General features: G+C 35.5%; 1 protein-coding gene and 1 long non-coding RNA gene across 2 annotated transcripts; both read left to right on the top strand.

Moving 5' to 3' along the window:
- Window positions 1-296: 296 nt before the first annotated feature.
- LOC111062176 (zinc finger protein 845) lies at window positions 297-14,023 on the top strand. Its single transcript, XM_039441547.1, has 4 exons — window positions 297-612; window positions 6,142-6,262; window positions 6,801-6,944; window positions 11,178-14,023. Exons 1-4 carry the CDS (start codon window positions 420-422, stop codon window positions 11,641-11,643), a joined length of 924 nt encoding a protein of 307 aa, XP_039297481.1. The 5' UTR covers window positions 297-419; the 3' UTR covers window positions 11,644-14,023.
- Window positions 14,024-21,849: 7,826 nt separating this feature from the next.
- Window positions 21,850-23,744, top strand: LOC120354420. The gene is made up of 3 exons (XR_005573003.1): window positions 21,850-22,002; window positions 22,495-22,632; window positions 23,646-23,744. It is a non-coding gene; the product is annotated as an uncharacterized LOC120354420 (long non-coding RNA).
- The last annotated feature ends 226 nt before the right edge of the window (window positions 23,745-23,970 follow it).

Genomic DNA, 23,970 nt, shown 5'->3' with positions numbered 1-23,970 from the left:
CTCCTTATAGTTGACAAAATGCTCACCAGTAACTCTGTTTGCTTGTGTGACGGTCAAATTCAACGACGGAGAATCTATCGATCACTCCTTTTGCATCCAGAAATGATACAAATACAAAATGCTACAAACTCCTACAAAAATTTGACGATTAGCCTCTGATTGATGGAATTGATCATGAATCCACGATGGAATTATGCTAATCTTTGGAAAAATGCAATAATATATTGTAATTAATTGAATTGCAGCTCTACCATCTGTTGAAAATTCATCATTTAGTGTTGGCAACACATAAAACTATATTGGCGGGAGCATGAGATCTTATAGCCTAAAAACTGGAAACTAGTGTAAGCGGAATAAAGTAGTGATTATCTTTGTGAATTGGAGTGATTAAAATTTCCATTATTGTTGATGATTTAATTATGTCTCTTGATATTAATGACTGCATTATGTCTGGGCAAGCAGAGTACAGTAAAAGGGGAAGACCCAAATCGTCTGCTATTATCTCACTTATTTCAGAAGGCAACAAATCTGATAGCCTTTTGAAATGTTCATTCTGCCAAAGAGTTTTCCCTAGAAGAAAATCGCTGAATTCTCACATAAGGACTCATACAGGTACTTGAAGAAGCATTATTACTTTTCAGAAGAAGCATCATTTCCAATTTTATCATCCAATAATAATGTTCAGGATTCATTTGTATACCGTTATTGTCCTGGTTGTTTATGGCGGGCAAATCTAATAATTCACCATGTTTCGCATTTGGTTTCTATGCAAAACAAAGATTTTGTGTTCATTGCACCACAAACTTTTATCATTTGCGTTTCTGCTATCCTATTATCCTGGGATAGGATATTTTTGTAGATTTTTTACTCAGCATGTGTACAACATATTCACCAAAATATTAAAAGACAAAACTTGAATCTTACTATTTGTAGTGACGATCGTTTCTACCTGGTGTAGGTCATGATCAGACTCTGAATTGAAACGATTGTCTCTACTAATTGTAAGTAGGCCTACCGTACTACTACATTTTTCACTTCATAGGTGTTCTTAAAATTCAAGTTTTATATATCAATAGTGAAAAATTATGGATATGCAACAAATATCTAATATCATGATCAAAGACCAGGGATCCCCGGATAGATCGTCTCAAAATTTAAAAACTCAACTTAGACGGCGGCGTCACAGACCAGCAAAGTCATCATAAAAACAAATTTCTAAACAGTAGAAGCTCCTCCCAATGAGCCACTTTGATATGGTGTTCCTGAATGCAGTAGGTGAGCGCCTTCTCACTGAGTGTGGCAGGCAGTTGAACATCTTGATTGCCAGCACTGGAAAACGATCCTTGACCCTAGACAAACAACGGCGTGGCACACCCAAGTTGTTCCTTCCTCGAGTATCATGAGTGTGCACTTCCTCTCTTATTGAAAACGAAGTCAGGTACAATAAAAAGACAAGCTTTCAAGAGAACAAGCTACTACTCACAAAAATTACAGCAAGTTACTGGATTTTTTCGTGAATAGGATACAAAAGTGGCATATAGTCAGACGACGTATTTAAGTTGAATTAACGTATAATATAGATAAATGTGTATATTAGAAAGAGTTGGGCACAACTATACGGACGTCTCAGACGCGCTGAATTTTTTTAGCTCGTTAGCTGGATGCATTGTTTCTCATGGAGCATGAACTATACGACTGAAATAGAAGCTCCCCAAAAGAGGTCATGCATTTTCTGAAGACGCGCGGAATAAATTCAACGCATAAGGCTATGATCACATTGGATGCACGTTTGCAACTACTTAGGTAGCGCACGCGTGACCATGCTTACAGATAGGAACAAAATCTGAAAAAAGTCATAGAAACATGTTGTCTGTAGCTGCTCACACTGATCGTCAATAGCAAGTGCAAGCAAGCATGCACTTGCTGGTGGCGTTGAGTGTGAGCAGCGACAGACAAAAGTCAACATGTTTCTATAGTTCTTTCCAGATTTTCATAAGAGAAGATAAGCATCCAATGTAATCGTACTTAATAGACCTACTACTTGCTGTCGTTGTTGAAGACTGGGAATTCCAGGTTGTACAGTTCTTCAACACGCTTTTCCTGACAGTCAATTCTAAAAAAAGTAAACTGGTAAATTTTAGTTTGATACACAATACGGTTGAACCGTATTTATATATAGGTGACGAATGTGTTAGCAAGACTGACTCTGTTAAATTGCTTGGCTTACACTTTGACTTCAAGTTTATGTGGGATGAGAATGTGGATGCACTAGTTACTAGGCTGAGTAAGGATCTATTTGTTATAAGAAATATCGTAAAATTTGTGCCATTATCGATGATGGTACGTACATTATGCTCTTTTCTACTTCCATGTTGCTTATGGTATAGAGTTGTGTGGAGGCACCGCTGATTTTAAACTGCAAAAGATAGCTGTACGATACATGGCTGGTCTCAAGTATAATGAGTCTTGTAGAGAGGCATTTGTTTCTTTGAATGTTCTCACCTTACCTTCTATTTACATATACAAATTATTAATTCTCATTCACAAACATATCTCGAAAGTGGTCACGAATGCAGAAATACTCGATCATAACACTAGAAGTTGAAACAATATAGCTTTAAGACAGCATAGGTTGAAACTGTATGAGAAAATACCTTCTTAAATTGGTGATAAATTATAAAACAAATTGCCTGCTGAGTTGAAATCTAAGTCAATAAGCATTTTTAAAAGTAGTTTATACAGTTTTCTTGCTACAAAGGCCTACTATAGAGTTATAGATTTATATGATAGGTAGTAGATATTGGCACTTACAAGTTGTTTATTAGCACTTACAAATTATTGTATAAATACAAGTATATGCGCATTGCATTAATTATATCGGTATAATTTTCTCCAATTTTCATATTTCATTGTTGTATGGTTTCTTCCTATAGATTATTTCAAATTAATCTCTATGACGATGTTCAACTGTTTATTGTTTTACATGTATGATATATCATAGTATATATACTGTGTTGAATAAATTGATATCTTATCTTATCCAGATAGACTGTGTCACGACCTCTAGTAGGTTGTTAGCCAATTTGGGTAGTCCCGGAGGTAGTACTGCTTCAAAAGAGGGGCTCATTTTCAAGCTCAGCTAATGAGTAGAGTGGCCTATCATTTAGTTTCTGCTTCACCATGCTTAGCTATTTCCCACGTGTTGAATTTCTCAATCCACTGGGCAGCTATTGTTATCCGAATGGCTGCTGTTGGATAGCTATTGTAAGTGTTGCTCAAACTAGTACGGGAGGCCTCAAGGTCTGCTGCTTGGCGAGTATTGTGGCTGTGGAATTCACCTCGTTTTATCCAGGCTTCCAAGTTTTCCATCAAATGTTTGAGAGAGCACAATACACTGGATGCCCATATCCCTGAAAAGTGGCTTACAGTGGTCCCTACTTGTAGCAAATGTGATAGTAGTGCATTTTTTTGAAGGAGCAGCATATCTGTCACTGCTGGTACATGTCCCCACAGGATCAGTCCAGTCTGTAATCAGAAGTGTCTGTAAAAGAGTGAGTGGTATGCAATCACTTAGCTTTCTCTGCCTACCATGTGTCTGAACTTTGACAAGCATATTACCATGGATAGCTTCCAGCACTCTACATACACATGGTGATTCTATACCTGCCATCCATTCAGCCAGAAGCCAAGCAGCTTGACTGGTCCAGGTTCAGCCTCCTTTTGTCTCAGTGAGCAAAAATAAGTGGTCATACCCTAAAACGCCCGTATAGTTGGAAACTCAACTATGTATGTAATGAAGATGATTGAGTGCGCATACGCACACACACAAGGTCTTCGTGTATCATTAATCTATTATCAATTCCATTCAATTTCAGAGAAGAGAGCGATTTTGGCCTATCAACTTACAGAGAAACAATATATTAAAAATACTAAATCAATTTGTCGGATAAGCATATGAAATGGGAAGAGCGAATTTCTTATTTATTATTTATGTTGAAGGTTGAGAAAAACTTTACATAAGTTTGTGCAATTCAGGAACATACTTACTTTTCAATAGTTGAAGATGGTATTCTCAGCACTTGTTCAGTTGTTCGTTACGGGAATATTGGTTGGGGTGGATGTGGTATCTCTTTTCTCAACTCTCTTCGAAGAAAATTGTCAATATAATGTTCGAAAAATCAATAAGATATCAGACACATTTATTATACAGAGTGTTTACGAACTCCCTACCAACACTAGGGCATTGTTCCAAGCTAACAAACATATCTAAATATCATATTTAAATTGTCCGCAAGTCTTCAGTTACTCACACAGCGGCCATTTTATTTTTTTCACTTATTATTTCTTTTTCTAAATAATGGTTAAAGAAAATACTAAATTGAAACTTTGCACAATCATTTATAACAACTAGACAAAGCTACAAAAAAATTATGATAATTTTTCAAATTCATAAAACAAAAGAGCGGCCATTTAAAATGTTGTTTCTTAAATAACTCAGAAACCGATGATTTACAAAAACTATACACGAATAACTTTTTAAAGTAAATTTAATTGCCTATCGATTGGTACCAGATTTAAGATTGGACCAATATTAACTGAGATATGGCAGCTTTAGTGGTTGGTGACCAACCTTTAGAGGGTTATGTAATGTTATTTTATTGTTTGAAATGACCTAAAATCGCTTACTATTAACATGCAAAGCAAATAGAGATTGTTACATCATTGAGGCGACTCTATCAGCATGCCTTAATTGGCATGCACTGCAACTAACCCCCAGCGGTCACCTATCACTAAGGCAGCCATATCTCAGTTGATATTGGTCCAATCTGGTCCTTCTATAAGTGACCACTGAATGTTTGTTGCAGTGCACACCAAGGCTTGCTGATGTAGTCGCCTCAATGATGCAACAATCTCTATTTGCATTGCATGTTATTAGTATGCGATTCTAGGTCATTTCAAACAATAAAATAATTTTACATAACCCCCTAAAGGTGGGTCAACAACCACTAAAGCTGCCATAGCCTATCTCAGTCAATACTGGTCCAATCATAAAAATCTGGTACCAATCAATAGGCAATTAAATTTACTTTAAAAAGTTATTCGTGTAAAGTTTTTGTAAATCATCGGTTTCTGAGTTATTTAAGAAACAACATTTTAAATGGCCGCTCTTTTGTTTTATGAATTTGAAAAATTATCATAATTTATTTGTAGCTTTGTCTAGTTGTTATAAATGATTGTGCAACGTTTCAATTTCTTATGTTTAACCATTATTTAGAAAAATATAAGTGAAAAAATCAAAATGGCCGCTGTGTGAGTAACTGAAGACCTCCGGAAAATTTAAATATGAACATTTAAATAAAATTTAGATATGTTTTTTACCCAGGAACAATGCCCTAGTGTAGTTGAGATGTTGATATTGTGGTAATTATAATGCAAATTATAATGAAATTGTCAAAACCACAGATTTTATTAGATATAGAAAGATCTGTTAAAATCATTGTCAATGTCTTAGTCTTTTCATTTAATAATAATATATAAAAAAAAGTAGGAAATTTTTTTTTTCGAATTATTATTCAGTGTGGTTTGTACTTCTAATATGGTAAATGCAGTAACACACATGATTTTATTATCATTGAAACACATTATTAAACGGTATTATACACACCCAAAACTTGATAAAATATTTTATAAATTAATACAAAGCTGATTAGATCAGTAAATGTATCTAAGCTTACCAACTGAAAACCTTAAAGAAGCTTTCCATTACCTATTTTCCTAATGAAAATATATCTATTTCATTTCCTATTGATCTGATTATCTATGTTTCTGTGTGATTCGTGTTCGTGGTATTCTGATTATATTGGGAAAGTCTTGTTCTCTATTATTCTTCAAGTACAAAGAACATCATGAAATGTTTGTGAATTCTCAAATCACAAATTATTCTTCAATAATGATTATCTTTCATGGGTAATATTACTTTATACTGCCCACTACCGTGGAACGTATTCAACGAATAGCAATATGGTGGACATTTAATAGTAATTTATTAATTTCTATGAATCTTGGATATCTGAAAATTAATAACTGTTTTGTCCTTTTAGCTTTGTTGAGAAGATAAAAATGAGTTATATTTTGTTTTAGGTCATCGTCCATATCAGTGCAACTTTCCAAGGTGTGGGAGGGCATTCAAGCAGCCTGGCCAACTAAAAACACATGAACGCATTCATACTGGAGAAAGGCCCTATAAATGTCCGGAACAAGGGTAAGTAATATAAATTGTCTTATGTTTTATTCTAAATTTTCTCATTTGAGTATTGACTAGAAAGAAATGTAGAGATGCAGGAATGAATGGTATTGTATTTCGATGTTTTATGCATCTCTCATTGCATTTATTATCAATTTCAACTTTGTATTTTTGTTGTCAATTCATTAATTGACAACCTTGAAAATTTGTATTATTTTTCTTAAACTTGTGTTTCGATGTTTTGCAAAACCTTTCTAGACCCATGGAACTTTTTTCATTAATTTAGTAAGAAGAAGAAGAAGTTTGGCTTGTTCCGCTTGGAACATTTTTACAATAAAAATCGAATCTATTAAATATAAAGGTGTGTACAGATACAGACCGTGAGCCACGAACACGCGAAATTTCACTTTTCATCAGCTGATGCTATGCTTATAATATCTGTATCTTACTGTTACACGTGAAATCGGCGTGCTCGTGACGCATAAGTCTGTACGCATCTTCATATTTAATAGATTCTATTTTTATTGTAAAAATGATTGGATCGATATATTTTCAGATGCTTGGAGCGTTTCCGACATGCCAACCGAAAGTGTCGTTTGCACAAACGTTCTTCGGTCCGTCTAGAAACTCATGACGAACCAATCAAAACATTGGATTTACAACCTTCTGCATCCCAAGTGAAAATGTGCCTGGATAGAAAGTAAGTTTATTAATTTATTTATTCTTCCGTATTCTACAATCAACCAAATTATTTATTTTCGGATAGAAATAACAGTTGTAAAAATTGTTTAATCTTTTATGTGCAGTGCACTACTTGTAAGGCATTATAATAGCAGTGATTTTATATACCATCATCCGAACTGATAAAGCTGTTTAGTATATTCTACAAGCTAAGCTGTTTACTAAATCTAAACGAAGGGTACATTAGAAATATATAATGGTTTTACATCATTGTGTAACTATTGATGTAGGTTGGGAATATTCCAGTGGGAAGGAACCTATGATTTGGGAATATTTCCCTGGCCAAGAAATTTTAGTAATTTGTGGTAATCGGGTGTTTCACGAACGATGCAACCCCAAGTGGAATGACAAAATTTATTGTACTACATATGGGTATGCATGGAATTTTTATAAGTAGTAGTTGATGGCGCCACAGCCTATCATAACCTTCTCAGCGAGTCTTTTTAGGTGACTTCAACAAACGATTGTTCGTAAATTCCGCGGTAACGGTTGGCAGGCATCTTATCATCTTGCTCACTACCAGTTGTAAGAAATTTATTGATCAGCTGCATTATGGTAACTTATTAAGAACTGCAATATGAGGAATCTATCCTTAACTTATCTTGCCTGGATTTGTAAGATTTTATCCAAACCATATAAGTCCATTATAACCATGCAAAACAAACTCGCGTTCATCTTTGGCAAAAACTATTTCTGACACAAGCTAACAAAACGACAGCTAAAACAGCACTAATAAAAGACTTGCTCTCTTCAACTAACACTTGAATTTGGCCTTTAATACACTTCCCCCAAGAAAGAAGTTTGGGTACCTAAAATGTATTACTACTATGTTCTTGAAGTTAGGGTTGCGTGGGTCGTGAAAAACCCCTTAAAAGGCGACACTTTTCTTTTGAGTGAACCAGTAAAATCAATAGTATTGAATTTCAGTATCGATACTACATAGTGTATCTACCTAACCACACTTGATACTATCGACATAAGTGATCACTGGTTTACTGAAAGTAAAGTCTAGCCAAATTAAAGTACATTGATGTAATGTGTGAGCTATTTTCTTTGCTTCTGTGATTGGATGACTTATAATTGATTATCGTGTCAAATGTGACTGAAATTGATCAATTTGAACTATATTTTGAAGCTATCTATAATTTTATAAATTCCCAACATTTCTTGGCCAGGGAATATTCCTGACCCATATCCACAAGAAGAAAGAAGATGTCAAGACAAAAGAATTGGCTTTTATTTGGGTGCTTGGAGCTGCTTCCAGTCCTGGTTTCAACAGACAGCAATAGTACCATAGCTATCTACTCTACACCAACTGTTTAATTAAATTGAAATAAATTTCATATCATAATAAATTTCACAGCTATCAAATATATATTATATGTTCAATAAAAATGAAAAATAAATTTCATTCAAGTTCAATTCTACAATTCCTTTCTCCAATTTTATTCTAATCTTTTTTGATTTCTAATTTAAATCTCCTCTTTTCTATCAATTCATAAGCTACACCTTTCCTTATTCATAACCCACTCAAATCTCAAATATCCCGTTTGTAACCGCCCCCTAAATACTCCATAATATCCCCTGAATCCGTACCCTTTTTCTCTCCATCCGTCTGCACCGCGTAATCTGTGGTATCTGCTGCTACAATTGACTCTCCGTGCATACTCTGTGGTCACACGACCGTTTGATTTCAAACTGCAGTCTGCTCGGTTGAGGAAGGAAACTCAGTTTCCGAAAATTCCCCCATTTCTAATGTAAGTTTTTAAGTGTTTTCAATCTATTTATGTCTTGTGTCTCCTGTTTTAATTTATATTACAAACTTTAAAGTGTCTTCTGCTATGTGCTATATACTGCAGTATATTAACCTGCAGTATATTAATACTGCAGTATATTAAGTATACTGCAGTAATTATCAACCGGGTACATGCAGTTTCACTTACTTTCTGACGTTTCGTCATTATCTCAAATGACATCTTCGGAGCGCAGGTAATCTTACACTGACTCCTGCCTGTACTTCGAAATTCTTCCTCGTGGTCGAAGGGAGTACCTCCTCCCCTCTCCTTCCTCCACGTGTTCAGCCTGGCGCTGCTGGGTGAATGGAATTCCCGGAGAAGTGTCTGGCTTTTGTGATGTGTTTGTTGTGTTCAGAATGATTTTCCAAAGAGAAGAGATATTTGTACTGTCATCCCTTTTGTTAAGGCTACCTTGTTTCTCTATTTCCAAAGCCTCTCGTACAATCCCAACCCGAAAATCTTGGATGTTGGCTATTTGTTTAGAATTTTTAAAGTTTATTTTGTGCCCTGTGTTTTTTCGTGGTTGTAAAGAGCTGAGGTGGATTGTTTGTTTTTTATGCTCAGTTTGTGTTCCTCTATCCTGGCTGATATTCTTCTATTTGTTTGACCTACATACATATTGTCACAATTCAGGCAGGGGATGCTGTAAACGCCTTGATTTTCTAGCTCCAATCTCTGGACGGGTTTCTTTAGAAATTTTGAAATAGTTTGGAAAGGTTTGTAGACTGGTTTGATTTGATGTTTTTTCAGTATTCTTCCAATACGATCGGTGGTACCCTTGATGTATGGAAGGGGGACGGTTTTTTTAAATACGTTTTCTTCCTTGAGTTTTTCTTCAGGTTTTGGAGGTGTCAGTTGTTTTTTCAAAGATTTTTCAATTATACTACTATTGTAATCATTACTCTTCAGTAAGGACTTGATCTCCTCTTCTTTGCTTTTTCCGTCAGTGAGATGGAGAGATCGAAAGATTAGACTATTGACTACAGAGAAGGAATGTGCGGGGTGATGATGAGATAGTGCATTGAGGTATCTATTTGTTTGGGTTGGTTTTCTGTATACAGAGTGTTCTAGATTGCCATTTTCGTTTCTGGTGATTAGAATGTCTAAGAACGGTAGTTTAGCTTCTTCTTCTATTTCGAGAGTGAACTATTTTGGGGTGTATCTGGTTCAGCTGATTGAGGAATTAGAAAAGTTCTTCTTTACCATGAGGCCAAATGATAAAGATATCATCGACATATCTCTTCCAAAGGGTTGGTTTCAATTTTGTTCTACTGAGAGCTTTTTCTTCAAAATGAGTCATGAAGAGATTGGCTATGGCTGGAGAGAGGGATGATCCAATGGGGGCTCCTTCAATTTGTCTGTAGTATTGGTTACTGTGGGTGAAATATGTGACAACCGAAAACACAAGTAGGAGAGTTGTACACAATCTTTCAAGCCACAAATTATCCGAAGTTGAAGAGAATGTTCTGAAAAAAGGTTTTAAGTTTGCAATCACACCCAAAACCTTACCCCATGAGGAAATAATATCCTCTATTGAACCAAGTCTTAAAGAATTGAAACACATTGAAGTAGAAGAAATCAGACAAGAAATCTTTCATATTCTGAAAAAATCAAATCCTCCCAAGTCCAATTTACCGAAAGAAGAAATCACAGCCTTAAAAACCCTTTCTAGAAATCCCTCCATAGTAATCTTACCAGCTGACAAGGGTAACTCTACACTAGTTATGGACAAAACAATATATAACGAAAAACTAGAGAATATCCTTTAAGATGCAGCCTACAAGCCGGTTCAACGAGACCCCACGACCTACCTTGAGAAAATTACAAAGTCAAAAATCAAACGGTCCTAGTGTTTTTAAGTCTCTTGCAAGAAAGATAAGGTCATCAATTGGATCAAATGAAACTCATAGGTCCAGCTAATACCAGTACAGAGATGTTTGAACATAGATAATTGTCAAAATCATACCTAAATATTTAAAAATACATAACCTCTAGACTGTGTATTCCAAATTAAGGTTTAGAGCAGTTTAGGGCGAATGTCTGTTTTACCTTGATTTAATTTTTGTATATAAATAAATAAATATGAATAAATTTAAGTATTTTCTAGAAAAACTTGAAATTTTCTCAGCCTCTGCTGTGAGTGTCTTTAACAAAAATGTTTCAATTTTATATTGACGAGAGAGTGTGTGTGAGAAGGGAATTAAATACATAGGCATTAAACATCCAAAACGGGATAAGCATCCAAAGGTGGTCGCGGAACACAAAAAGTTGGAAGGAAGCTGGTGGATTATTAGCGAATTCAAACTACTATTACCATTATTGAAATGTTTTTTCAAGACGGAAATTAATTTGATTTGTTATTGTTTATGTATAATAATGGAATGTCCGTTTTTCAGGTTGGTCAGAACAGATTGGTTTTCGTCTCCCAGCAGAGAGTCTAATGAATTAGAAGATGCACAACATCAAGTATCGTTTAACTCATCTCTGACCTCAGACTTGGACGGAAGCTCAGAAGAGAGTTTTCTGGATCAGACGCCGCCTAGCTCGGATTTGCATCGTGTGCCAAGTTGCAAGATAGAAAATGTCGGGAGAACATCTAGAGAGAACGATAATCCTCTGAGTGGCAGTAAGGTAATGCCTAAGAAGAGGTGGCTAAGGGCCCTCGACAGAGAGAAAGCTTTATCTGAGAAGCCCACTGATCACAACTCCAACAGCTCGACTAGAAATTTAAATTTCGGTCTTCCGCCTAAACTATCGTGGAAATACCAGCAGAAAATGATGGAGGAACATCACTGTGTGGGATCCCAGGAGTATGATCTTGAAAATATTGTATACTCCGAGATCTTCAGTTATAGCTTTTAATAACGCCCTCGATTTAAAAGAGACGAGAATATTGCATTGATGATATTATTTTTCAGAAATATTCTGAAGCTTTTAAAAATAGTTACTAATGATTGGAAAGATATTATTTTTGATTAGACATCTTTTAAACATCACAACTTTTACAAAAACATTGATTGTAAAAAGTCGTTTGTATGATTTTACTCTCGTTTTTTTTTTAATTTAGCTACAGCTATCAATGATGCCCTTGATTGGGAAGAGAAATCAAATTTCTTGTACAATTTGTTAATAGTTCATATATATTAATATCATTGAAATGGAATATTTTAAATGTTAATTTTTTATTGTTTATTATTAGTTGTTGAATAAATTTTATGTAATTAATTTGTCTTGGATTGCTATTCTAGTTTCTCTGCTCATTGAATAAAATATTTAGTCTTAATTATAAGGTTAGGCAAGGAAGTATGACTGATTTGAAATATGGCCAACTGCTAACTGCTAATCAAACTCGAATTTTATTTTTCGACTGCCTACCTTTGATGTTACTACCATGAAAACAGAGAAATTGAAACCTTGGCTATGAATAAAAAATAACATTGTTAAATAATGGCCATTTCCAACTATAAATTATTCCTGTAAACAATGTGATGATTTATAAATTCTAGCCTGCAGAATTTCATTACAAGAGTTCATTAACGAAGGTACATACAAAATTGAAAACGTGAGTAAAAAATATAGGCCAATTGCTTAAGGAACTTTAGTTGTTCTACAAGAAATTCTTCAGATGAGTATTGACAAATTCAAACAACGTTTACAGATGGAAATGTCATTTAACACATATTTTTATGATTATCACTGTTTCAATTTTCCTTTTATATGTGTGAAAGTGTGAACTGTTTGCTGATAAACTCAGCTTCTATTTTTCACATAGGATCACGCCTATAGAAGCTTTATTTGTCCGTGGGTCATTGGGTCATAGATGAGACAATGACAAACAAAAAGCCATACGCTTAGAGGGATTCGAACCCACGACTCTTCCAGCAACGGTTAATCAAAGGTTGATAGCGCCTTGAGCTGGATTCTCACAATCCCACATATCAGTATCAGAGTCTGTGTCCGTTTCAGAGAAAATATTCTTTTCATGAGTTCTAATGGGACTATTCCCATTTAGCCCGGCAGAGCACTTATGAGGAGTTCCATTCGAACTCAAGGGAAGACTATTTTAACTGAATGGACACGGACTCTGATCCTGTCATGATATTACATACAGTATTACCATTCACCACTCAACAAATAATGTAGACAAACGACACGTATCGACTACTGCCTCTATAGCCTATTTATATTGAGTAAATAACATGATATTTTGTGTTCTCAATATTTATGACCAAATCTATCCAGTAAAACGGCTGGTCATGCATTGACAGGATTGATAAAGAGTTGAATTGACTTTCGAATTAAAAATCAAGAATTGATAATCTAAGGCTGGCCACTAACGATAGGACATGCATGATACATTGTTGTGTCATCACAGCGAAAGGCTTAGAGCAACATTTTTTGAGGCTAGGTTTTTGTATTTCTGATTTGCTGCTGTTTATTTTTTCTTCGCTGCTCTGAGGTAAAATTATTTTTTATCATTATAATTTGTAATTTTCCAATGGTGGAAATTTATTGTTATTGGTTGTTTATAATATATTTTTTGTTAGAAGCCTATCGCTGATGACAAAACATGCATGTCCTACCGTTCATGGCCAGACTTATATACGCTATCGATTTTGTTTCAAGAGTCGATACCAGTGTTTGAACATCCACATTAATATCATATATTTCAAAATCAATCAAGGGATCAAAATCACTATCGATGCTCAAACAACGAAACAATAGGATCAATTCTGAGAACGAAATCGATGTATTCAAGTACCATATTGAAAATTGCTTTCGTTTTCAAAGACTCAACCAAGACCATTCGAAAGTTCAAAGTCAATACTCGTTAGCAATTTTGTTTATTTATTTCAGTTTTAGTATTTGAACATTCATTTTTTACTCGTTATAATAAACTATGTTTCTGCAACACTTCTAGACTCAAGTAAGGCGATTGATATTGTGGATCACGCTATTCTCCTTGAGAAGATAAAATACTATGGAGTGAGGGATATTGAATACAATCTTTTGAAATCTTACTTGAGTAACAGGTTGCAAACCACCAAGATAGGGAATAAAAAGTCTGGGCTACTTGATATTAGAAATGGGGTCCCACAGGGCTCGGTCCTCGGTCCTTTTCTTTTTCTGGTCTATATAAATGACCTTCCTGATTATGCAACTGAGGGTGAATGTATATTATACGCAGATGATACTACATTTCTGATAAATGATAAAGATCCAGGAAAGCTTGGCCAGAAAACAGCGCTAATTGTTAATAAAGCTGAGTATTGGTTTAGTGTTAACAGGTTGATCGTTAATAGTAACAAAACAGAGTCCTTACTGTTTAGCTTAAAATCTGCTAGAGAGAACAAGAATGTGAAATTTTTAGACATACACCTGAATTCTAAGCTGAGCTGGGATACTCATACAATGGACCTCTGTAAACGTTTATCTAGAGTGACATATTTACTTGGCAAGTTGAAATATTGTACCAGGTTTGATTTGGTCATCAATGCCTATTATGCATTTTTCCATGTTCATTTGTTATATGGAATTCTGATCTGGGGTAATGCTCCTGGTGCTGAAGATGTATTACTGTGGCAAAAGAAGGCTCTGAGAAGAATGATTGGCATCCCATCCACTGAGTCTTGTAGGAATCATTTTGTAAGACTAGGAATACTCACTGTACCGTGTCTATCCATTCTTAATTGTTTGCATTTTGCTAAAGGTAATCTCGATAAATTAATGCAAAGAAGCGATATTCATAGTCACATCACAAGAAATAGGTATCAGCTGCAGGTAACACAGGCTAGATGGACTAAGACTCAAATGAACTTTGATTATATGAGTATAAAATTATTTAATAAGTTACCATTAGATGCTAGAAATGTTAGTTTTAGAAAATTTAAAACTATAATGTACAAGTTACTGAAATCCAAACGACTCTAAGAATGGCATGATTTGAGTATGGAGAGTCTTTCTTTTTATGATTTATTCCAATGTTTAAATATATTCATAGGCTATATCTATTTATGTATCATTTATGTATAGAACTCATTTTTGTTGAAGTTTATTGTGATGTGTGTTCCTACTCCATATTGACTTCTGTGAAACGCTTTATTTTGTATTTGTCTGTGTGACTGTTGTATGTTTTATGTTTCCTGATGACTATGTCTATTGCACTATGTGTTTAATGACAATAAAGAATTCTATTCTATTCTAAGAAAACTTGAATCCATTTCATCGAATGATCAAATACAAAAAAAAATGAAATAAATAAAAGAACTAAACATTATTCCAAAATTTAAATATTGGAAATTTGAGCGTGGGACTAAAGAGTGAATTTTACAAGTGAGTGTTGGGATTAATTTTGCTAAGAAACCTTATTCTGTTGGGTTTACAGTTATTTATTTATTTGAACAAAAAACAAGTGAGTTACAAAGATATAAGCCTACATTATAACAATTAGTTTTTTTTACGGTTATCTAGTGTAGCAGAACAGCTTAGAAATTGCCTTAGTATGCTACACATGTCAGGATGGTAGCTGAGTTGAATTTCAGTCGAAGCTTTCTCAAAGGGCACTCAGCATCCTTGTGAAGTCGATTTGTGGTAAAAAAGTCAATAGCTGGTGATAAGATGTTGGCGATCTCGATGCATTTTTCTACTGGAGAGACATCACTTTTGATGTATGCCTTGAAGGGTCGGTACCTCCTGAATGCATGAGATGGCACAGCAATCCCAACACTCTCCACAGAGTGTCCCTGAACTCCATGAAGATTTGTGAAAAAACTTTGCATCAATTTTCCTCCTTCTCCACTGCAAGGACTCTAAGTTTGCCAAATTGCAGGCCTCCCGGTAGTGGAACTGCAGTCCTTGAAACTGAGGGAAACACCTTCCACATAACATTCTAACAAACTTTCTCTAGACAGCCTCGATTCTTTGTGTTGAAGTGATTCTTTCTCTTTGCCAGATCACTGAGGCATACTCCAGGACACTCCTCACTAATGTGCAGTAGAGCAAACAAAACGAACGTGAGAACTTGAATTCTCTGGTGATCCAGCTTATCATGCCAAGTTGTCTCTGTGCCTAACCGTTTTGTTAACATGCTCATTGAAAAGAAGTTTTGAGTAACAAGTAAACCAAGGTCAACCACTGTGTTTTCTCGCTTCAGTTGTATTCCATCTATCATGTAAGCATGGAACAATGGATTAGTCTTCCCTGTCAATGTCATGAAGACTGTTTTGTCAATGTTGATGGGCATTAAGTTGGCTTTGAACCAACTGCTGACTCTCTTTCTATGTCCTCTTGTAACAAATATGCATTTAAAGGGGACTGGATACTTTTATAAATCTTTAGATCATCGGCATCGTCAGTGCATCACACTGCAGAAAGTCAATGACATCATTCATAAAAATGTTGAATAGCAGTGGCCCGAGGATGGATCCCTGTGGCACACCAGAGGTTGCTACGAATTCTCTTGATGTAAGACCATGTAATCGCACACAAAATATGCGGTCACTAAGATAGGACAGAATCCACTGCATCATGGCCTCATCAAAGCCATACTAGGGAAGCTTGTCAATCAGTATCTTGTGTGGCATTTTGTTGAAGGCTTTCTGAAAGTCAAGGTATATCACATCAACCTGACCATGATTCTCAACAGTTGGACCAGCCTCAGAGAGAAAGCCTGCAAGGTTTGTGGTGGTGGATCTACCTGATAGGAAACCATGCTGACTCAGTTATAGTATGCTGCACCTTGTTGTAGTTGTATTTGTACAAGACGAACTCCAGCAGATTTGGCTCTGCATCAAGAACAGAAATCGGTCTGAAGTTGGAATCGTCTGTTGATCGACTTTTCTTCCGAATTGGAGTGACTGCAGCCTTTTCCCATGAGCCATGAAGCTGGGAATACCCTTTCCGATAGGCTGAGGTTGAAGAGGTTTACCAGCACCGGAGCAATTAGGGCAGCCATTCCTTTCAGTACAAAGGATGGAATTCCAGAGAGTCCGGTAGATGAATTACCTTTCAGTGTTCTAAGTGCCAAGATCACATCATCACAGGTGAGTGTGGGAGTGCCAAATACAGTTTAGTTTCTATCATCACTCTGTGAAAATCATGTTGAGTTGTGACATTGGTGGGCTTCTGGTAGACTGAGGCAAGGTACTCACAAAGACTGTCACACATCTGCTTTGGTTCAGAAATGACCTGACCGTTGACAGTGATATTTTGAGCACTTTTAGATTCGGCTCTTCTACTGCTCACATATTTCCAGAAGTTGGAAGGTTTGAAGATTAAATCACTCTCAGCCTTTTTGATCATTCTCTTCTTGTCGACTTGAAGTTGGTGTTTTAAAGTGGTCCTGAGTTCAGAAAAACGGCTGTAATCTTCAGGTTGTCGACTTCTCTTGAATCTGTAGTGGGCCTTTTGCTTTTTTTAAGGAGACTTATTGATGTGCGAGAGAACCAGTGTGGATATTTTGATGGTAAGAGGTTCTTCTTGGGAATGTAGGCATCCATAACTTCAATGATCCTCTGATTAAGCTTGTGAGGTCCCGATTCTGAGTCAGATGCATTCAGAATCTCATCCCACGAGCAGTATCTGATCATATTGTATCTGGTGTTGTTATTTGACTCAGTAACACTGATAAAGGCCGGTGATAGACATCTGAAGTCACAAAAGAATCATCAGCAAAAGAGACACTAATGTTGTTGGTATTTGTGAGGACTAAGTCAAGTGCGCGACCATTCTCATGAAGAGTATTCAGCTGATCAAGGCAGAGGGAGTCCATGAACTGTAGTACTGTTTCTCCTTTCTGCTTGGCATAGAAGTGGGCTGTTGGAATTCGAGTGAGGTGAGCCCAGTCGATTCAATCATCATTAATATCTCCAAGCATGATGATTTCATGACAGCTGTTACTAAGCTTCTCTTCCAGATCAGTGAAATATGTACTCATGGTTGCAGGAGTACATGAGGGGGGAAAGTAGTGATTTGATATTAAAAGTAGATGATTCAGCAGTTTTATCTGTATATCCAAACCACTTCCGGTATCAACTCCAAATCAGGCCTTCGGTGAGCATTGAAGGTTTTTCAACTGCCATAAGAACGCCGCCTGCACGCTCCTGCTGAAGGTTCTCATACCTTCTGTCAGCTCAAAAAACATGGTAACTGTCAGGGAAGTAATCAATACCGACATGAGACTCCTTAAGCCATGTCTCAGTAATAACCCCCACATCGAAATCATTTGCAGCTGCAGATGTGAGAAATTCAGAAGACTTGGTTCTCAAGCCGCGTGCATTCAGATAGTATATACTGAGGGACTTCATTTGTGAGTTCTCATTTCTCCTCTTTTCCAAGGATGAGTTCTCATTGTTTGCGTAAACAGGCGAGTTGGGAACGATGGTGTGTCCCTGATCTCCTCCCTCTTTTTGCAGTCTGTCTTTAATTGAACCATAAAATGGAAGTATTAGAACTCCTTCTGGCCAAATATATGGACTTGACACTTCCGGAAAACACTGAGCCCAGACCAGAACATGAAAAGAGCTATAGTACTCAGGATACTTGGACTCGAGCTTTGTGCAGGAGACAAAAGTCAAACCAACTGACTCCTTCAACAATTCTTCAACTTCCAGTGTTGTCGTGTTAGTTGCAAAACGACTCACAAATAGTGCTTTAGTCCTGCTCATAACACCCAATAGTGCGTCCTTCCTTCACCCAATCTTTGCCCTGCCAGATAGTTTTCTCGATTTTTTATCTGCTATTGATGTGTTTGCTTTATTGGGATGAGACAATTGTTCTTTGATATGATCTGGATCAATGATGTGGGGAGTAAGTAATTTACGTTTTTTCCTTCTGGACGAACGAACTACAGTTGACCAGCTTTCTTCATTAATGCGATGACTGGCATTAATCTTGTCAGGGGGAGGGGGCAACTCGTTGAAGTCCTCTGTATTGCACATTAATGTCACACCTGATTGTAAAGAAGGAGGGGAATTTCTCAAATGATCATCAAGTACTTGCGTTGGTTTAAGCAGGTTTGCATCAATATTAAAATGTTTTTCAACGGTGTTGTCAGACTTTAAGGGAGTTAAACGACTTTTCAACTCAGCATTTTCCTTTCTAACAAATGAGATCTCAACTTTCAGTTCAGAGAGTGCACTTTGTAAATTTGATACGTGATTTTTACTTGACTCTTCCAAGTTTCGAAATTTATCAATTAATAGTTTGGAAAGTTTTTCAAGCAAGAGTTTCAACTCGTGAACCTCACTGATATCAGTGGCGTTAAACTGTGTCACACAAGTGTCATTGTCTATAGAATAAACTTTGTCAGATTCATCCACATCCACAATACAAATCTCATTAACATGATCGTCATGGAATTATTTACAAAATGTTTTCTATCAATGGTCTTAGTAAGCTTATGGGATGGAAACGAATCTTGTAATCCACGGATGGGAGTGTTGTCGTTGTTCACTGTTGTACTAAGTAAACAGGAATTACACTTATAGCCAGAATTGTGATAAATATCCAGCTCACTGTCACTCAATTTCAAACATTTGACATGATGTCTTGAGTTGCAAAGTTTACATTGTAGGATTTTTTGCCTTCCATAACAAGAAACATTGCATGGACTAAATTTATTTTCATTGGGAGCCATCACTCAGGTGATGAATTTTTTGCGTCCAGGACATTTGATAATATTAAACAATAAGATATGACGTTCAAATGGATATTGTTTGTGGGGGAGATGGAAGTACACAGGAAAAAAAAAGCTGAGAGAGCCGTCAAAGCAGGAATAGTGGGAAGCTCCTGATAGAAAGAAAGGAATAAGGAAAAGGAAAAGTATTGGCGGGGAAAAGAAAATGAACAAAGCTGAATGACTAAGAAGGTAGGTCAGTGTGCCATAAAATCGACCGAGTTATAAGGAAGATAGTTCGTCCACAAAAATTGGTGCGAGACAGTAAACTGAATAGATAACGACCGACAGAGATAAGGAACGGGGGAGATGTCAGTATACACCACCGTCAGTATAAACCTTAGACCAGTTATAGAATAGACACGGCTCATTGTATATTCATACCATTGATATATATATAGTTAGATGACTAAGCTATACCTTCAAGCGTTTGGAAGCATGATGCCTCCTTCATTTCTCGTCGCCATTGAATATCGGGCAAGAAGTCAGGCGCCCAGACAGACTTATATGGGAAAACATCGACTTTCATTGCGTTATATCTTTCAACATACTTGATGGATTTCAATATAATTTTTTTTCAACTTTTCGTCATTTCCATTACCATATGATACAATGATTTGTTCATTGAACATTATTTTTTACTCGACCAAACATCTAATTTAGTGAACCTACCTCACTACAGATTTTGATCCATTCTATTAGAAAATGAATCTCATTTTTACAATATTTTCCTATTACCATGTATTTAGAATATGGAAAATAAAACATTTATTATAGATCGCTAATATTACCATATATTTTATTAGATGGCAAATAATAATAAATTAACTGTTATCACAATATTTTGTGAAACTGTCTTCATTCGTTTTGCAACTTAAGTATAGGTACCCAACTATACTCTATACTCCTTTATTTAATATAAGGTAATGAATAACTACATATTATAAGAACGGGAAAAATAAAACAAAAATTATAGATCGCTAATATTACCGTACATATATTCTATTAGATGGCAAATAATAATAAATTAACCATTATCACAATATTTCGTGAAACTGTTTCTCATTCGTTTTGCAACTTAAGTATAATTAATATATATTAATATATATTAAGTAGGTACCTAACTATACTCTATACTCCTATATTTAATATAAGATAATAGATAACTACATATTATAAGAACGGGAAAAATAAAACAATAGCAATGATGAAGAATTTATAGACAATTTTAGCAAATAATATTTTTCATGATACAAATTTAGCATACAATATTTTCATAGTTCACAAAATATCACAATATAAGACAAATTAATGGAATGGAATATGGATACCTATATTGGATCTATGGAAATAAAATATTTATTATAATATTACCGAAACTTATATTTTATTACTTGGCAAATAATGATAATGAATCAACTTAAGCACAATATTCCTTGAAACGATCATTTGGCACTAGGCTTAGCCTGCATGAAACATGACCGATGAAAATATAAAAATACTTATGTATGAAAAGAAATATTTTTATCTGGCGCATGCAGATTCGTACATCCATAAGCACTGCATGAAACTACCATACTTTGAATATTTTTTATTGCTTCAATAAAAAAATATTATCATTTGAAAAAGGCTCTTTTTCTACACAGCGAATACAAATACCCAACTTCTTGCCCGAAATTTCTGGTAGCTACACTAGCGCAGTGGCATCATAGCGGACTTCGCTCTTCTTAATCTTATTCTCTATATCAATGATTCATACTGAAAGTCGATGAAGCCAACATCTACAGCCAAATCCACCCATCTTGACTTAAAAAGTATAGAAAACTTTTTTGAGTTTGTTGTGTGTTGTGTATTTGTGGTGTTTAACTTACATTGTTGTTGAACAATGCATTGTTGTTAACAACCAATGCATTGGTTGTGACGTCAAGATGGGTGGATTTGGCAGTAGATGTTGGCTTCAGAGGCTAGACTTCCCAACGTGTCTATTCTATAACTGGTCTAAGGTATAAACCACCACGTTCAAAGTTGTAATTCACCGAGTAGGTGATAATTATTCACCTAGTCTTTTAGCAGACGACAGAGCAGTGATCGACCGGCCGGTGGGTTAAGATAAACAACGGGTGTATACCATCTGACCGACCTAAAAACTGACCGACCTGCAAATTGACCGTCCTACAAACTGACCGTCTTGCAAACTGACCGTCCTGCAAAGTGACAGTTATGTAAACTGATCGTCCTTATGACGTCATAAGAGCAGTCGGACTGCCATCAGCATAAGGAACTATAAAGACTGGGTACACGCAGTCGCCATTTTGAGTCACAGCATAGCATTCCATAGCTTTGCTTTGACAGTGGTGATTATATTTTGATATTTTTAATAATTCTAATTCATTATGGTGGGGTGCTCGGCACCAAATTGTGGCAATAAAACAGAGAAAGGGTTTCGCTTGTTCAGATTTCCTACAGATGAAAAAAGAAAGGCAATTTGGCTTCAAAATTGCAGACTTGATAAATAGAAGCCAACATCAAATTCCAGACTTTGTGAGGTGAGTGTAACTTAATTTATTCATTTGATTTTAAAGAATTAGAATAAAATTATTTTATAAAGCATTGTAATGTCCTTATTAAATTTTAATAACTTTATTATTCAACATTAAAAGAAGTAATGATGCTTTCGGTTCCCAATTTTAAGGTTATGAATTATTAAACTAACTTAGTTCAAAAATTTATTTATTTCATTACGGTAAATGAAATATTATTACAGGATGAAAATAATACTTATAATAGAAATAATACTTATTATAATTATACTTTATATTGAAATCTATGAGAAAACATCTGCAATTAACTTTTCAAGATATCTTAGAAACATCCCATCATTTGTTTAATTGGCCATAATAAATAATTATGGTACATAACAAATAAATAATATCTGGGAATTTGGAAGCATAGGCAGATGTTAGATTATACTTTTGCTTTATATTAATACGGGTTGATTACCTTTCTATCCTCAGCTGTTCTAATTTTATTCTATACAGGACCACTTTGAAGAAAATCAGTGGGAGCTCCATCGAGCAGATGAGTGGAGAAAGTTGAAGCCAAATGCTATTCCAACTTTATTTAATGTTCCGAATCCACCAAAAAAGCTTATATCAACAAGGCGGTCAACTTACAAGGTAGGTGAAAATAAGTTATAGATTTTTTTGATTGATTTTCTTTCTGAGGGTTGTGCCCACATGATCTCTTAGGCTTGTGCGAGGGTAATGAGAGGGTGATGACTGGCGCCTTATCACGTTCTCCAATGAGTTATCACTTTCTCCACTCTGATAATCCTTCAACTTTAAGGCTGATAAGCTCAATAAAGTTTTTCAATGCTCATTGATGAAAAGTTTTTAAACTTTTAAGAGCTGTATCTCAATACATTTTAGGCCTACAATAACCACCTTGGCATGGATAGTGACTATCTTTCGCTGTTATACAGAGTATCTCAAAAGTACCACCCCAGTGCCACCACGGTATTCTCCAAGCAAAAACGAACAAAAAATCTCATTTGCAAACATCTAATTCTTCTTAAATCTTTTGTAATCTGCCGAGTGTAGATTTCCTGAAGAGGGTTCTGCCCTTAAATTTTTCAGGTTGGCAGTCCTTGAACCTCTGAGTGAGTGATCTGGCAATTGATGGATTGGACTGTTAATGAATTTAATTAGTAATTTCAGATCCTTCAATAAATTAGTCTCTGAATATCAAATATTTACTCAAATAAATTATGATTATTGTTAAACGATGTTTATATAAACACAGATAAAAAAGATTGGAATAAAACTTTTTTTGAAAATAATATAGTCCGCAAATGGTGAGATTAGAATATGGGGGCCATGCTATATAGGGCCTAGACAAGTTTAGCATTGCATGAAACAATTCAAGAATAAATTGAGTTCCAGTGGCTAAGGAGCTGAAATTATTTTGCGTGGTTTTTGTCATTGTGTTATTTCCGGTATCAGCGTTTTTCACAGTGTGCAAAACATGTCCATATAACATGGTCTTTAGACAGCAGCAGCAACTCAGAGTAAACAAGCTGTCATATAGTTGTACAAAAATGACTCATCATGAAACTTCTTATTCATGAGTGTGACTGTCTCTCCATAAAAACCCTGTAATATTAAATTCTGTATGATACAATATTTTTCAGGACCCATTTTTTAGTGAGATAGCTGGAGGTGCTACAATCACAGAAAATGAAACTGCTAATCTTGGTGTAGGGAATGGCACAGCATTATCTCATGAGGCAAGTATAAAACAAACGTATAAAACTGCTCTATTACCATATAATTAATTATGTCAGCTTTTAATTCGAGGAAAATTAATCTTCTTCTTCTACATCTAATATACAATTTTATATTCATTATACAGAGTATTTCACAAGGAATGTCCAATACTTCTCAGGCTGATTCCCAACCCGACACCCAGTAGTAAAAAAGTATCATGGGACATATCCAAATTTCAAAAACATTCTG

The sequence above is a fragment of the Nilaparvata lugens genome, chromosome X (assembly GCF_014356525.2).
Source record: "Nilaparvata lugens isolate BPH chromosome X, ASM1435652v1, whole genome shotgun sequence".
Classification (NCBI taxonomy): domain Eukaryota; kingdom Metazoa; phylum Arthropoda; class Insecta; order Hemiptera; family Delphacidae; genus Nilaparvata; species Nilaparvata lugens.
This window is presented reverse-complemented; position numbering and strand designations above follow the sequence as displayed.

Excerpts from the sequence above, each read along its gene's own strand:
- LOC111062176 (XM_039441547.1), top strand. The coding sequence starts at position 420 with ATGTCTCTTGATATTAATGACTGCATTATGTCTGGGCAAGCAGAGTAC. Across the intron at positions 613-6,141 it reads TCACATAAGGACTCATACAG|GTCATCGTCCATATCAGTGC; the intron begins GTACTTGAAGAA and ends ATTTTGTTTTAG. Across the intron at positions 6,945-11,177 it reads AAAATGTGCCTGGATAGAAA|GTTGGTCAGAACAGATTGGT; the intron begins GTAAGTTTATTA and ends TCCGTTTTTCAG.